The sequence below is a fragment of the Xenopus laevis genome, chromosome 1S (genome assembly GCF_017654675.1).
Source record: "Xenopus laevis strain J_2021 chromosome 1S, Xenopus_laevis_v10.1, whole genome shotgun sequence".
Taxonomy (NCBI): Eukaryota; Metazoa; Chordata; class Amphibia; order Anura; family Pipidae; genus Xenopus; species Xenopus laevis.
Genome location: NC_054372.1, coordinates 43,801,468 through 43,816,415, shown reverse-complemented (window position 1 = coordinate 43,816,415; position 14,948 = coordinate 43,801,468). Strand labels below are relative to the sequence as shown.

General features: G+C 36.0%; 1 protein-coding gene across 1 annotated transcript in view; it reads right to left on the bottom strand.

The window, feature by feature from the left end:
* Positions 1-326: 326 nt before the first annotated feature.
* Positions 327-14,948, bottom strand: part of LOC108704336 (protocadherin-23-like) — a 175,412-nt gene continuing 160,790 nt past the window's right edge. Inside the window, exons 17-20 of the mRNA XM_041577895.1 lie at positions 14,273-14,403; positions 12,021-12,307; positions 7,478-7,613; positions 327-4,933 (exon numbers count right to left, since the gene is read on the bottom strand). Of these exons, the coding sequence (XP_041433829.1) occupies positions 2,331-4,933; positions 7,478-7,613; positions 12,021-12,307; positions 14,273-14,403 (3,157 nt within the window). The 3' untranslated portion in view covers positions 327-2,330. The remainder of the gene's footprint in view (positions 4,934-7,477; positions 7,614-12,020; positions 12,308-14,272; positions 14,404-14,948) is intronic.

Here is a 14,948-nt window from a genome sequence, read left to right as displayed (position 1 = left end):
ATTGTATCTATAAAATATAAAACAATACTATCAGTACATCTCAATAAACATAACATTTACAGCCTATAGTATTTCTTACCAAACGTCATATAGTTGTACCTTTGAGAGGACACTGCTGCTCTTTGTTTGGTTTCCTTTTTGGTTGCTTGGTTTTGAAATAATATCGCTGGGATATAGGGGGTTATTTACTAAACTTTGAATGCAAAAATCCTGAAAAATTTGTGATGTTTTACTTTAAAATCTGACCTTTAAAAAAATCACAATTTTTTTCGGAATTTATTAAACCCCGAAAATGGAAAAAGTCTGAATCTCAAAATCTGAATCAGAAAATCCGGCATCTCAGATCTGTCAAGGTTGAATATAAGTCAATGGGAGAAGTCACAATGATTTTTTGATCTCACTGTGTTTCATGCAAAACCTAGAAGAGTTTTTGTGTGGAAAATCTGAAAAAATCGTGAAATTCAGATTTTTTCCCGCAAACCACATTTTGGGGAAAATCTAATACTAAATAAGCGGGAAAAACCCCAGTGTGGATGTATTCTGAGTTTTTGGCAGAACATGTTGAGATAAATTAGGATTTTGCTAAATAATGCCCTAAATGAAGCACCAAATATGACAGACCTGATAAAACTAGAAATATTGTACCTTTTCCTCTTGTGAGAAATAGAAAACAATGGTACATAGACAACTTTTCCAGTATTTCCAGTATATCGACTGTCAGCTTTTGTTTCAATATGTAAACATATAGAATTTATAAAATATAATAATATAAAATATAAATTAGCTGCACTGTGAAAAGAGACGAACAGAAACAAAAGTTTGTGGGTTAATTTGCTTTTAGGGTTCTAGTTGCAGCAGAACTACTAATTCCTGATTGACTGTTATAGGTAACTGCACATGCAAATGATTTATTTTAACAATACCCGATGAGATGTCTTTAACTTACTTAGCTCTGTACAGAGGATACTGTTAGGTCAGTCTACACTGGTTGGGCGAGCATGTGCTCAACTTTTATAAATCACAAGATTCATATATTTACAGTATGCATTTGCATTCAATTTAACCTTCAAAAAATACAGCTTGCCCTAGTACTACTTTATATAAATAAAAATGGCATGACATACATCTTTTATTTGTTTCTAGCAACTCCATATTTTTATTTGTATCTTGTGTTTTATTTCTCTTTTAGTAAATATAGACCATAGTGTTCTTTATCTCTTTATAAAGTTTCATTAATTCATATTGAGAAACTATTACTTACTATTTACTTACTATTGTTCTGTTGTTGCCATTTTATCGATTCACAAAAATGCTTTCAATGCTTCAACTGCAAAGGCAGTTCTAACACTGACATATATATCAACAGTTGCAAGTTCAGGTCTCATTCAGAGAACACTGAATACGGAAGGTGCCAAAAAGATTTTTAGGACTTTTTAGCCCTAGTAAATGGACATTTCTATAATAAACATAATATTATTTTAGAGTGTTGCCCCTATTAATGGAATGTTGTCTACAATGAGGCTTATTTGAAATTATAATATATATATATATCTATATCTATATCTATATCTATATATATATATATATATATATATATATATATATATATATATATATATATATATATTTGTTTTCTTGGGTGAAAATGAAAAAAAAGTGCCTTCCTTAAAGTGATTTCCTTAATTCTAAACTTGGCCTGAAGGTAAATTTGCTGTAAATTATTGAGCGGAATGATTTATCATGAATTGGGGTTATGACATTTTGAAAAAATAAACTTTGAAAATATTTGTTTTTCTGTTGATTGTTCTTAATGTGCACCCGAAGCAACAATTGTTTGTATATTTTATATGGCAATAATAATGCAGCATGATGTGATAGCTCTCTGGCAATATAGGGAAGGCACTTATGCAATATTGACAGTAGTCCAATGAAAAATTAATGGTTCGAATTTTAGTTGCTAGTATAAATTTAACTGGGAAGTTGTATACTAAATTGAATGTGAACTCAAATATAATACTTGAACATGCTGAGGTCTGCATCTGTAAAAACAAGCTTACTGCTGAAAAAGTGTAGAACCTATAGACAAAAGAAACAATCATAAAATGTACCACCATGTAGTGTGCAATTCATTACAAGAATACAAATGTTTGAGAAATTTTCTTAAGGTAACATTTTGTTGGCCTAAAAACTCCATTGACTTGCTGATTTTCGAGAATAACACTGTTACAAGAAGAACATAAATATCTCCTTTTTATCCATAGGAAATATAATGGATTACGTACAATATGCTTTATTTGGTCCATAAAATAAACTTTGCAATGCCTTAAGGTTTACACTTGAAACTCTTGTTGTATTAGTAGTTCTTCTGACAGACTAGGCATAGATGTTCCAGAAACGCCTGTACCTGAAAGCACAGGAGACGCTGAAGGTGTATGTACTGTGAGCATCGACAGAGAAGGAGAAAGTGTTGGGGTCATAGATGATGGCTGACATTCAAGATTAGTGAAAAAGGGAGAACGTGGGTATTTAAAAAATGTTTGTCCAGACATTATAGTCGGCATCCGTGGGGGCACGGCCCTTATACCTGGCTGTGCTACAGATGTAATTAAAGGAGGTGGAAATACAAACGTTTTTTTTTGTTTTGGCAAGCCATGCCTGTGCATCTTCTCATCCTTTAACTTTCCAATATCACAAAAGACAGACGACAGTGTCTGAAATCTGGGTTCCCAGCTCAGCAAATAGTCCCAGTTATAACTTCCTCTTAGATCCTCATCTGATGCCACTAGTGATGCAAGAGACCCATATCTTGATGCATGTGGGGTTGGAACAAATATGTAGTCCATTCTGTTATGCAAAGGTGTATCTTTACTGTTTTTTAGAGGACTGTGATTAGTGTTTGGAAGTTCTTTGTCATGAATATTATTTGAATTACATTCATCTTTATCATGTCTCAGGATGGCCATGCTCTCTGTGCTTTCCGTCCTAAGCACCAAGTCAGTTTCATCGGACTCACAAGAAGGCAAATCTGAATCCCTAGGAATGCCAGAATCGGGCACCCGAGATGCTCTATCACTCAAAACTGATCCAGATCCTTTCCTAATAGGATATTCATTGATCATCTTGATTTCTTCATCTTCAGCAGTTTCTCCTTCTGTTGAACCATGCCCACTAGAGTCTGAATTCCTGCATTTAGGCCCTGTCTCTTTCTTTTCTCTTATATCAACTAATCCAAGCCACTCAGAAGTATCTGGAGCTATGCTAGTTTTGATATGATCATATTTTGGACATTCTTTACTTTTGCAGTCTTTTAAGTCAGGAGCTGAAATGGTAACATTCTTAGTCCCGCAAGGATTTACAACTTCTTTTCTCTTATGTCTAAGAATGATACCAATAAGACTTATAGCCAAGAGCAAGAACACCACAAAAGAAATGCTGAAAGTGATGGAAAGTATGTTTGCTGACAAAACAGGGTAATCTTCAAGAGCTGAGGAAATGTTAACTCTGACGGTACACTTAGCTGACTTAGAATCAAATTTTGGACTATGAGCTTTTACGTGGAACTCGATAAATTCATCATTCTTCCTTGCATTACTTCTTTTCTTATGTACAGTACTTGTTAGGTATATCACCCCACTCGTCAAATTAATGGAAAAAAACTGAGACGGTTTCTCAAGAAAATAATGTACTAATCCATCAAGTCCCTCATCATCGTCCAAGGCCCCTACTTTACCAATTTCCTGGCCTGCTGTGTTCTCTTCTGGCAACTCAAAGAAATATTGGTTTTGATAAAAAACTGGCTGAAACTCATCCTCACTCTCGATGTCTATATAAACTAAAACACAAGCAGAGGACTCACTTCTGTCTTTTACCTGAACGATGAGGCAATGTCTTTCCTGCATTTCATAATCAATCCTGTGCTTAGTATAAATATCGCCAGTCAATGAATCAATTAAAAATGTGGCTGGGTGCTGTTGGTCATTAAAGCAGGAGGACTGAATGGAGAAGCTGAGGATGCCGTACTGTCCAGAATCAAAGTCCATAGCATTAACTGTACACACAGGTGAAAAAAACGGCACATTTTCATAGATACTGCAGCTTTGGCTCTGAAAAAGAAATTTTGGTGCAAAGTCATTCTCATCCAGAACAGTGATGGACAGTAAGGCAAATGCCACATTTGCGTTGCTTCCATGCCCATCCTTAGCTTGTAAAGTCAATGAATATTTCATGGTTTCTTCATAATCCAGAGGCTGCACCAGGGTAACAGTACCATTTCTCTCATCAATAGTAAAAATACTTTCATCATTCCCAGTTACAATACTGTATGTAATATCTGCATTTTCTCCAGTATCACAGTCAGTTGTTGAAATGATAATTATTGTACTATATAATGGTAAATGCTCACTCACACTTACATGGTATTCAGAATTGCTGAACAGTGGGGGGTGGTCATTAGAATCAAGAACATCTATTATAATGGTTGCACTGGAATTTAGAGGAGGAAAACCTTGATCCGACACAAATATCTCTAACCTATGTCTAGAGGCATCTTCATAATCCAAAGGCTGATTAATTATAAGTTTTCCAGCTACTTTAAAAGGAACGTGGGAGAGTACTCCGCTGCTTTCCAAACAGAACAGGTTATGGGCATTTCCACTGATGATGGAAAAGTCAATGTTTGCGTTTTCAGATGACCAATCGAAGTCCATTGCTGTTAAAGTGAGAACTGTATCCCCCACTGAAGCATCTTCACTGACATTGACATAGTAAATGTCTTCAGAAAATGTTGGGACATAGTCGTTGACATCGAGTATAAGAACAGACAGCACTGCAGTGGAAGTTAATGAGGGGTTGCCATTATCCTTGGCTTCTATCAAAATTGAAATCTCTGTACTTTTATTCTCTTTTCCCAAAGGCAAATCTGTGTATACAGAGCCTGAAACACATCGAGAGAAATTATTATACAGCAGACTGGGAAATGCGAAATCAATGGATCTATAAAGTTTCTACTGCTAAATGTTTAAGAGCTAAAACAATGTAAATGTACTTAATGAAAATATTCATGATGTTTGGAAGCTATATCATATATCAAGCTATATCATATTTCCAAAAGTCTAATTTAGCATGTTGAGTTTAACTTGTCAAATAGACACTTATTTTTCTCTAAAAATACTATTTGTTCAACATGATGGCCCAATGTTCCAGGGAACAATATGAATAGAAAGGAGTGTTCTGTTACATGGGAAACAAGTCAGAAGTCTGCGTCTCTCTGATCTTTGGCTGAAACTGTATTTATAACATTTGTGTTATCAAGGTTGGCCTTGTTTAAAAAATAAATGTCCCAATTTCTAAGTCGAGTTTCAACTATAATTTTACTTATTTAAAATGTACTATTCATTATATTGTATTATAATTATGTATTATATTATATAGTGAATAAAGTGCCCCCTCTTGTAAAATATAAGGATATTATAAGTTACTGAGGAGTTTCATGACCATATAAAAACATGAGGCCGAAGGCCGAGTGTTTTTATACAGGTCATGGAACTCTGAGGCGCCGTCTCACATATTTTTCGCCGTTTCGTGAATTTCGCTGGAAATTCGTGAATTTTTCGGCAAGGCGAAACGCCCCAAATTCGCCAATAACTATAGGTAAGCATTTAGAGACAGATTGACTAAAAGATATACAGGTATAAGACTTGTTATCCAGAATTCTCTGGACATGGGGTTTCCGGAAAAAGATGTTTTTGTAATTTAGATCTCCATACTTTAGGGGACAATTTAAACCCAAGAGGATTGTTTTGTATCAAATAAGGATTAATTATATCTTAGTTTGGATCAAGTACAATGCACTGTTTTATTATTACAGAGAAAAGGTAAACCATTTTTAAAAAATGTAATTATTTCATTAATATTGAGCCTATGTGAGACAGCCTTTCTGGAAAATGGGTTTCTAGATAAGTGATCCCACACCTGTACCACAATTGTCTGGTGGATATTCCAATGATTCTCTAAGCCTGGTAGGTGTATCTGAGACTAGGTTGCCATAAATTAGCTGACCTTTATCAATGGCTGTGTGTATTATCCTCAGCTAGATGCAATGGCCAAGCTATCTGTTTGATGAGATTATCCTTTAGCAATTCATTGTTTTTTTTACTCACAGTGCTTCTGCCAGAAACTAAAAAGTGTGCTATTAAAACATCTATTGAATGATGACCCATAGGGGCATTTATCAAGGTTCGAATTTCAAGGGTTGAAAAACCCTCGAATTCGACCCTCGAAGTAAAATCCTTCGAATTCGAATATCGAATTCAAAGGATTTTAGCGCAAAAGGTTCGATCGAACGATCGAATAAAAATCGTTCGAACTATAAAATCCTTTGAATCGAACGATTCGATCGATTTTAAGTGATCGATCTAATGATTTTTATTCGATCATAAAAAGTGCCCAAAACCTACAATGTCCCCATAGGCTAACATTCAACTCGGTAGCTTTTATTTGGCGAAGTATTGAGTCAAAGGATTTTTTAAAGAGACACTACTTTTTACTTTGAATCGTTCGAATCATTCGATTCTATCGAGTACCCAAAAAAATACTTTGAAATTCGAATATTTTTGCATTCAAACTATTCACTTGAGCTTAGTAAATCTGCCCCACAGTAGCCATGATTTCTAAATTCCTTCTCTGTCATTTGATTGAAAGGCCTAGAATTATAGCTTTTCTGTAAACGGCATTGAAAGGGGGAATAACAGAAGTAGGTTGTTATATTGGGATTTGTGACATTTGTCCTCTAGTACTTTAGTATGATTCTATGTTTGGATTCATTACTTTAGTAAAATCTCTTGTGATAAAAACTGGTTAAAATAGCTGTGAAAGTTGCGTATATGTGGTGGAGCAATAACAGATTAAAGGTAAGGGATATACGTATATACATGATACTTTGCGGCCACATCTGCAGTGCCTACTGTACCTGAAGATCCATCACAATAGACAAAAAGTTTGTGGTCATACTGTATATTTACACTTTATAAACAAATATTAATAATCTACATCAGAGGTCCCCAACCTGTTGTACCCGTGAGCCACATTCAAATTTAAAAAGTGTTGAGGGAACAACACAAGCATGAAAAAAGTTCCTTAGTTGCCAAATAAGGGCTCTAAGTGGCTGCACTTATGTGAATTAGCACACTACAGGAGGCTCTGTTACGCAGAACGCCTGGTTTTTAGGCAACAAAAATTTGCCTCCAAGCCAGAAATTGAAAAATAAGCACCTGCTTAGAGGCCACTGTGGGCAACATCCAAGGGTTGATGATCAATATGTTGCTCATGAGCCACTGGTTGGGGATCACTGATCTACATATTTTGGTGTCACTATCCAAACCTTCATATGGTTCTGACGTTTACCTCCTTTATTTGTTTTGTAAAGGGGTTGAACGTTCCCAAAACAATTAGTGCATCTTAATGGAAATAAGTAACTTACCACTTGCGTCAATAGCAAATCCTTCTAAGGGTGAAATGATCTTGTAAGTGATGGGGACATGGGTCTCTGAGTCCTTGTCGGTAGCTGATACAGTTGTAATAAATGTGTTTGAATCAGTCAATTCAGGCAATGCGACCTTCAAGTAAAGATGAGGAACATCATGAAAAATATGCATGTATACTACATTTAAATGTGTTTTACAAAAATGATGGAGAACAAATAATTATTTAGCCATTGCTTGAGACATGGCAAATATGCACTCTTTTGTGAGTATTTAAACTGTGCAAATGAATAGAAAATTGCTATATTTCTTGATCATGCAATGGCAACTCAGCATGGATAACAAGAGTAGAGAAGGCAAATAATTTCACTTGGATTATAGATAGCTTCTAGTTTTGGCACTGGATACAGAGATAGAGTGACAAAAGTCAAGAGACTGGCACAAAAAGCAAATCCAGGATTAAACATATGCATGGGCCCAAAATTACGTCCTTCTCAATTAGTAACTTGCAAGGTAATATTTTGATTGGCCAATGTGAATTGGAAACATCACATTGGCCAAGGACTGAATTTTGCTGTCGGTGAGATCTTTGCCTGATAGATGTAAATGCATGCATGACCATAGGCCTACATGTTCCAACTGTGCAAAAATCTGTTTGTTTGGGGAGGTCTTTGGACATATGAGACATATTCCATCTGTTTGCCCTACCGAATTATTTGATTTAGCTCAAACAAGGCAAGCAATATGGTATTTCATACACATATACAAAGGAAGTATTTGACCCTATACAAAACTGGCCATATACATTTCAGTATATAGAATATATATATATTCAGCAGGATATTTCTGAATCTCATTCATAGTCAAAGCTTTACAAACTTGTAGCAAGTTGCACATCCTATACTGTACAACAGCTCCTGTTCGAAGAGAAGAAAGCATGATGTTCCCAATATTAATGAGACAAACTAAAATGAATAGGGTGAATGAAAGGATTAGGCACGTTTGCCCATTTGTGAGAGGTACAGTGTTAAACGCGTATAGTATTTCATACATCGCTTTGCAATTTGGACTGAGACAACATTACTGATACATTAAACTGCTCTCTAGCATCTTGCTGCTCAAGGAAATGTCCAAGTGGCAAGCTTTTTTAAGCAAGCCAAAAAAAATATCAATTAAGATTTAATTTAGAGTGCTTCTCTATTATTTTACAGCTTCGGAATTTGGCTAAAAAAATAAATGGACCATTTGAAAAGTCCATTCTTTTTTTTTGCGTAGGACAAAAATTATGGTTCATTAAAATATGTTGTTGCACAAGGGAAATTCTGGGTCCAATTAAAGAAAAATCAGATGAATATTTAAATCCATGTGTAGAATTGCTTGTGCATAAACCATTTGTCAAACTCTGCGGTTCTCATGAGTCAGCACATTTTGATCTGCAGCCCAATTATGACACAGTTAGTCAACTTCTAACAGGACATATTTTTAACAAGCAGTATTGATGTCTGTTAGACTCAAGTTGGTCTCTAGTGTAAAATTAAAATACACCACTGCGATGCATTTTAAATGATGAGCAGACATGCTACAATATCATGAGCCAAGATTGTTATTTTTTTGCAAAATACTTCCTCCTCTTCCAGGAATGACCCAGAGGGGGCTCATTACAAGCTAAACAAAGGCCTCAAAGGTGACAAACAGGTCAAGAATTAATAAATTCATAGTCATACTCATTATTTCAAAGATTTTATTGCCCTAAAATTCCACAAGGTTCATCCTCATTCTAAGGTGTTCATTTGAGCTGTCAGCTCCAGCAAAACAACCCTCTCCTAATAAACTGTCCTCCTGCTTCTCTGCAGTGTCAAACATTCAGTGGCCCAAGCTTCTCCCTAATTATCTCACTACAGCTCCACAAGGCTGCCACTAACCTATCCCTGCCCTAAACACTCTCAATACTTAAAAGGATACTGTCATGGGAAAATATTTTTTTTTAAAAATGCATCAGTTAATAGTGCTGCTCCAGCAGAATTCTGCACTGAAATTTGTTTCTCAAAAGAGCAAACATATTTTTTTATATTTCCTTTTTAAATCTGACATATTGTCAGTTTTCCAGCTGCCCCTAATCATGTGACTCGTGCTCTTATAAACTTATCACACTTTACTGCTGTACTGCAAGTTGGAGTGATATCACCCACCCCCAGCAGTCTAACAATAGAACAATAGGAAGGTAACCAGATAGCAGCTCCCTTACAAAAGATAACAGCTCCCTGGCAGATCTAAGAACAGCACTCAATATTAAAATCCAGGTCCCACTGGGACACATTCAGTTACACTGAGCCTGCCAGAAAGCAGTTCCATCCTAAAGTTCTGGCTCTTTCTGAAAACCACATGACCAGGCAAAATGACCTGAGATGGCTGCCTACACACCAATATTATACATTTTAAAAAATAAACTTGCTGGTTCAGGAATGAAAAACTACACAATTAAAATCATGTCAGAATCCCTTTAACTGGAGCACAATTGCCCAAGGATTCTACCTCAAATACTAACTCCTCATGGGGACTCAGTCTGCCCTTGCTAGGTACCTTAACCTCTAATCCTAGCAAGGAACAGAGACCCACCTGATCTGACTCAGTATGTCTGTGTTGCCTGCCATTGATGTAAGGCTGAAAAGGAAATGCTTACCTTGTGCACTTTTTTATATACAGTAGGCTCCTGCAGGTACCTCCCCCCTACAGGCCAACCATACTGACTGGTGTCCTTTTGCGAATGAACTAAATATTACCTGAACTATGCAAATTTTTAAAAATAAAAATATTTTTCACCTTCTTAAAAGCAGATCACTATAGAACAAACAATACTGTCAGAAAACCATGTACTAGATGTAACCTCTGCATCCAGCTCCTTTACACTCTAGTTAATCCCCCAAAACTTCTAGTAGCCTATGCCTAGAGTTCTCTTACACAGATCAGCTACATGTAACCACTAGCTCTACATTATCCCAAGACTTATTTCTAGCTACATATATTCTGTAGAAAACAGAAGCTCTGGAGAGTAAATACAACTACACCTGCCATATCATGTTATCTGCAGGAGCTTCTGCAGATTGAAGACTTGACTGTAGAAAACTTCTTCATTCATAGGGAAGACTTGACTCAACAAAATAAAATGAGAAATAACACTTAGGGGCCGATTCACTAACTTCGAGTGAAGGATTCGAAGTAAAAAAACTTCGCATTTCGAAAGTTTTTTTTGGGCTACTTCGACCATCGAATGGGCTACTTCAACCTTCGATTACGACTACGACTTCGAATCGAAGGATTCGAAGTAAAAATCGTTCGACTATTCGACCATTCGATAGTCGAAGTACTGTCTCTTTAAAAAAAACTTCGACCCCCTAGTTCGCCATCTAAAAGCTACCGAAGTCAATGTTAGCCTATGGGGAAGGTCCCCATAGGCTTGGCTAACTTTTTTTGATCGAAGGATATTCCTTCGATCGTTGGATTTAAATCCTTCGAATCGTTCGATTCGAAGGATTTAATCGTTCCATCGAAGGAATAATCCTTCGATCGTTCGATCATACTATCTGCGCTAAATCCTTCGACTTCGATATTCGAAGTTGAAGGATTTTAATTCCCAGTCGAATATCGAGGGTTAATTAACCCTCGATATTCGACCCTTAGTGAATCAGCCCCATAATGTGAATATATCTCTGATGGAAGAGACACACTTAACAGAGAAATCTTTATAGTTATATTAAGCACGGACAATCAAAAAGCAGCTGATGATGCCAGTCCTGGTACAGAGACATCGCTTGGGAATGTGTTGATCTGCTGACCTACACCATCAGTAGTATTGACAGAAATCGCTGATACTTTGGATATATCATTTTTTTCAAATCTGTTGGACTCATAACCACATGGATAATGGAATGGCTTGTTCAGCTTTTTCATAAATCACATGCTGTCTCTTATAATTGGAATTCAGTATAAAGAGATACATAAATAAAACATATAACATAAATTAAATACTAACCTCCATACATAAAAAAAGACACATTTATTCTTGCCACAAGAATTGACCTAACACATTCTGGGGGCACATTTACTAAGGGTCAACCAAATTCGACTTCAATTCGAATTGACAAAACTATGAAAATTCGACCATTCGAATATCAAAGTACTGTCTCTTTAAAAAACTTCGACTTCAACACTTCACCACCTTAAACCTGCCGAATTGCTATGTTAGCCTATGGGGACCTCCTAGAACCTATAGCCAACATTTGGCTAGGTTTTTAGAAGTCAAAGGTTTTTTTTTTAACATTGTTCGATCGATCGATTAAATCGTTTGAATCGAAGGATTTAATAGATCGATCAACGGATTTTACTTTGATCGAATATGGCCATATTCGATCAAAAAAAACTTCGACTTGGAATATCGAACTATTGCAATTCGATGGTCGAATTTCGAAGTTTTTTTTACTTTGAAATTCGACCCTTAGTAAATGTGTATATTTAATATATTTTACATATGCAATTCACACTAACCTTATATATATTCTGAGTAAATACAGGTGGATTATCATTCACATCCAGAACCTTAATCACGAGCTCTGCCTCTGTATAAAATACTGAATCAGAGGCTTGGATCCTTAGACAGTGTTGAGATGATTCTTCGTAATCCAATGACTCTACTAGCGTTATAGTTCCAGAAAATCTGTCAATGGCAAATTTCAAACCTGGATTTCCATTTTCTGTAAAAGTATAAGACAAGTCTGGCCTCAAGTCCACATCATTTGCAGAAATATTTCCAACACTGTATCCAGGAGCAGCATCTGAAAAATATATAAAAATACAAATTATTTGGAGAAAAGGAGCAATGATAATTTCCATCCCATCCTTTTCCTTTTATATTCCAATTTTACTGGAGCAGCCAGCATTAGCATTGTTAATAGTGATGGGTGAATCTGACCTTAACCCATCGGGGTTAAGCATTCCATAGGGCTCGGGTGTGCACGTGACTGTTTGTTTGAATCTGACCTGTTTCACTTCGCCCAAAATGAGTAAAATGGCGAAAAATTTGACAAATGCATTGGAATCTATGGGTGACAATTTTTTTGACACGCAACAATTTTTTTTCACCATTGGCATCTATGGCCATGTTTTTTTTTCAGCAAAAACTGGCAAACATTTTTGCTCATCACTAATTGTTGGGAAGGGTGAACAGATAAATTTGGGGTAGCATAAGAGCAGGTGAAAATGCATTTTACCACTTTTTGAAAATCATCTAAAAATGATTAGTATAGTCACATCATGAAACACAGTGTAAATTCTGGGGTGTTCTGTACATGATGCAGGTATGTTTTACTTTATTTCATAATACAGGAGCTATGGGGAGCAGGTGGCTGAGAGCACTTGAGAAAGGTGGAGGATGCACAGAAACATTGTACAGAGATCGCAATAAACTTGAAAATAGTGGCACATTTGCTGTTTCTGGTTCCTTCTGATTCTTCTTTATCTTATAAAGAAATTATTCAATTGGGCAAATTCACTAACGGGCAAATTTTTGCCTGCAAAGGCCTCGCCACATTTCTTGCCACATCATCAGGCGCAAATTCACTAACACTACACTAATTCATAAAATTACTAAGTAGTGTCTCTCTAGAGTAAATTCAACAGCACGAGCATTTCATAGCAAACTTTTGCTAACGTTTCTGTCTAGTGAAACTTTGTTAATACACTTACACATAGGTCAGTTTGAATAGGGCAGGTACATATAGGTCATATATAAGTCTTTATTAGTGATGTTGGTGCAAATGCTTGAAGAGGCCACTTATTATTACACATGTCAAAGGAAGCAATATAAAGACAAAAGAACTCCTCTAATGCCCTAGACATGAGCCCACCCGAAAACAAATGTGGCATGACCTTAAAATGGTTAAAAATTATAAAACAAACATTTTTAACAGTCACAACTTTTAAAGACAATCCCACTTTAAAATGTGAAAAAATGCCAGCCTTTTTTTAAATTTTTATAACTTTTCTGCATACAGGATATGATGTCACTGGCATAAGATTGAGGAGGATGTAGCTTCATCTTATTAGTTGGACAGGTCTAAGATGGAAACGCTGGCGAAAAGGGTAATGTTATGGAAAATTCGCTTGGCGAAAGGGCACGACACTTTGTTAGTGATGTACTCTTTCACAAGTGAATTGTCCTCTAGGCCTGTTAGTAAATTGGAGATGTTTCTGCAAATTGGATTATTGGTGAATTTTCGCTAGCGACAGCTACTTCGCCCTTTAGTAAATATGCCCCATGTTTGAGGTGTCGATATGTCCCATGTGTTTTACAGTATGTTCGCCTCTGAAGTGGCATGCATCTGTGTGTTCTCTCCAGCAATATATGCTAAATATAAAGCCATCAGGTAATGAAAGGCAAGCTAATACCATAAACCATAAATATAAGAACTCTCTATTCATTACACAGTACTTTATTATGTATAAAATACAGTATGATAATCTACTGAGTGTAATGCAAAATAAATAAGAAGAAAGCTAAACTGTATTGTCGAAAGTGGACATGGGGCAAAATACACCATTAATAATTTAAATTATTTTGAACCATATTAATTAAACACCTTGGAAGAGCTAACCAAATATACATAACAATAACTATCTAGAATATCTTGGGACATATTACTGGTACATTATTATTATAGCAATGTGCAAGGCATCACTGGGTTTTTTTTGTGTCATACTACATGTAAATTACCTTAAATTACATATCTATGAAATATTACCTTCTGCAATCCACACAGCATTCATAGGGGGGATAGTGGGTGCATTGTCATTGATATCCAGAATCAATACTGTGACTACACTTGTTGAAGAGCAACTGGGAGAACCTCGATCAGATGCCCGAATTGTCAACCTGCAATGAATACATTATGATCATAAATGCACAAACACAGCAAAATCAAATATTGAATAGTTTTGAAAAAGGCCGCAGAAATTAAATACATTTCAGGTACATATTAAATGATCCTGACACTTGAAATAAGTATGCACCATTTGAAAGTACTCAAAAAAAACGTAATACACTGCGTTAATCATTTCCCTGATAATTACGTCTAAGAACAGTTTTCAGATAAACGAAAAACAAACAAAGAGCAGCACAGGAGCAGCTGCCTGAGTCGGTGGCTTGAGCCAACCACAGCTTCAGGGGTGGTCTGAAATGTCTCTGTTATAAAAATAAATTATTTTAGTTAATAGCAAGATATGTCATCTCACAAAGTAGCAGCATCATACTTGGGATGAGTTAAAGCAGCCTCAGCACTCTCAAAGAAACTGACCTGAACACACTATAACTGCTAAGACACTTTTAAATGCATTGTGAGGGCATTGCCAAAAAAGTCCAGTGCTTTAGGAGAGCTCCCCTTCCATCATTTCCTTTAGTATCTTCTAATTATCAATGAC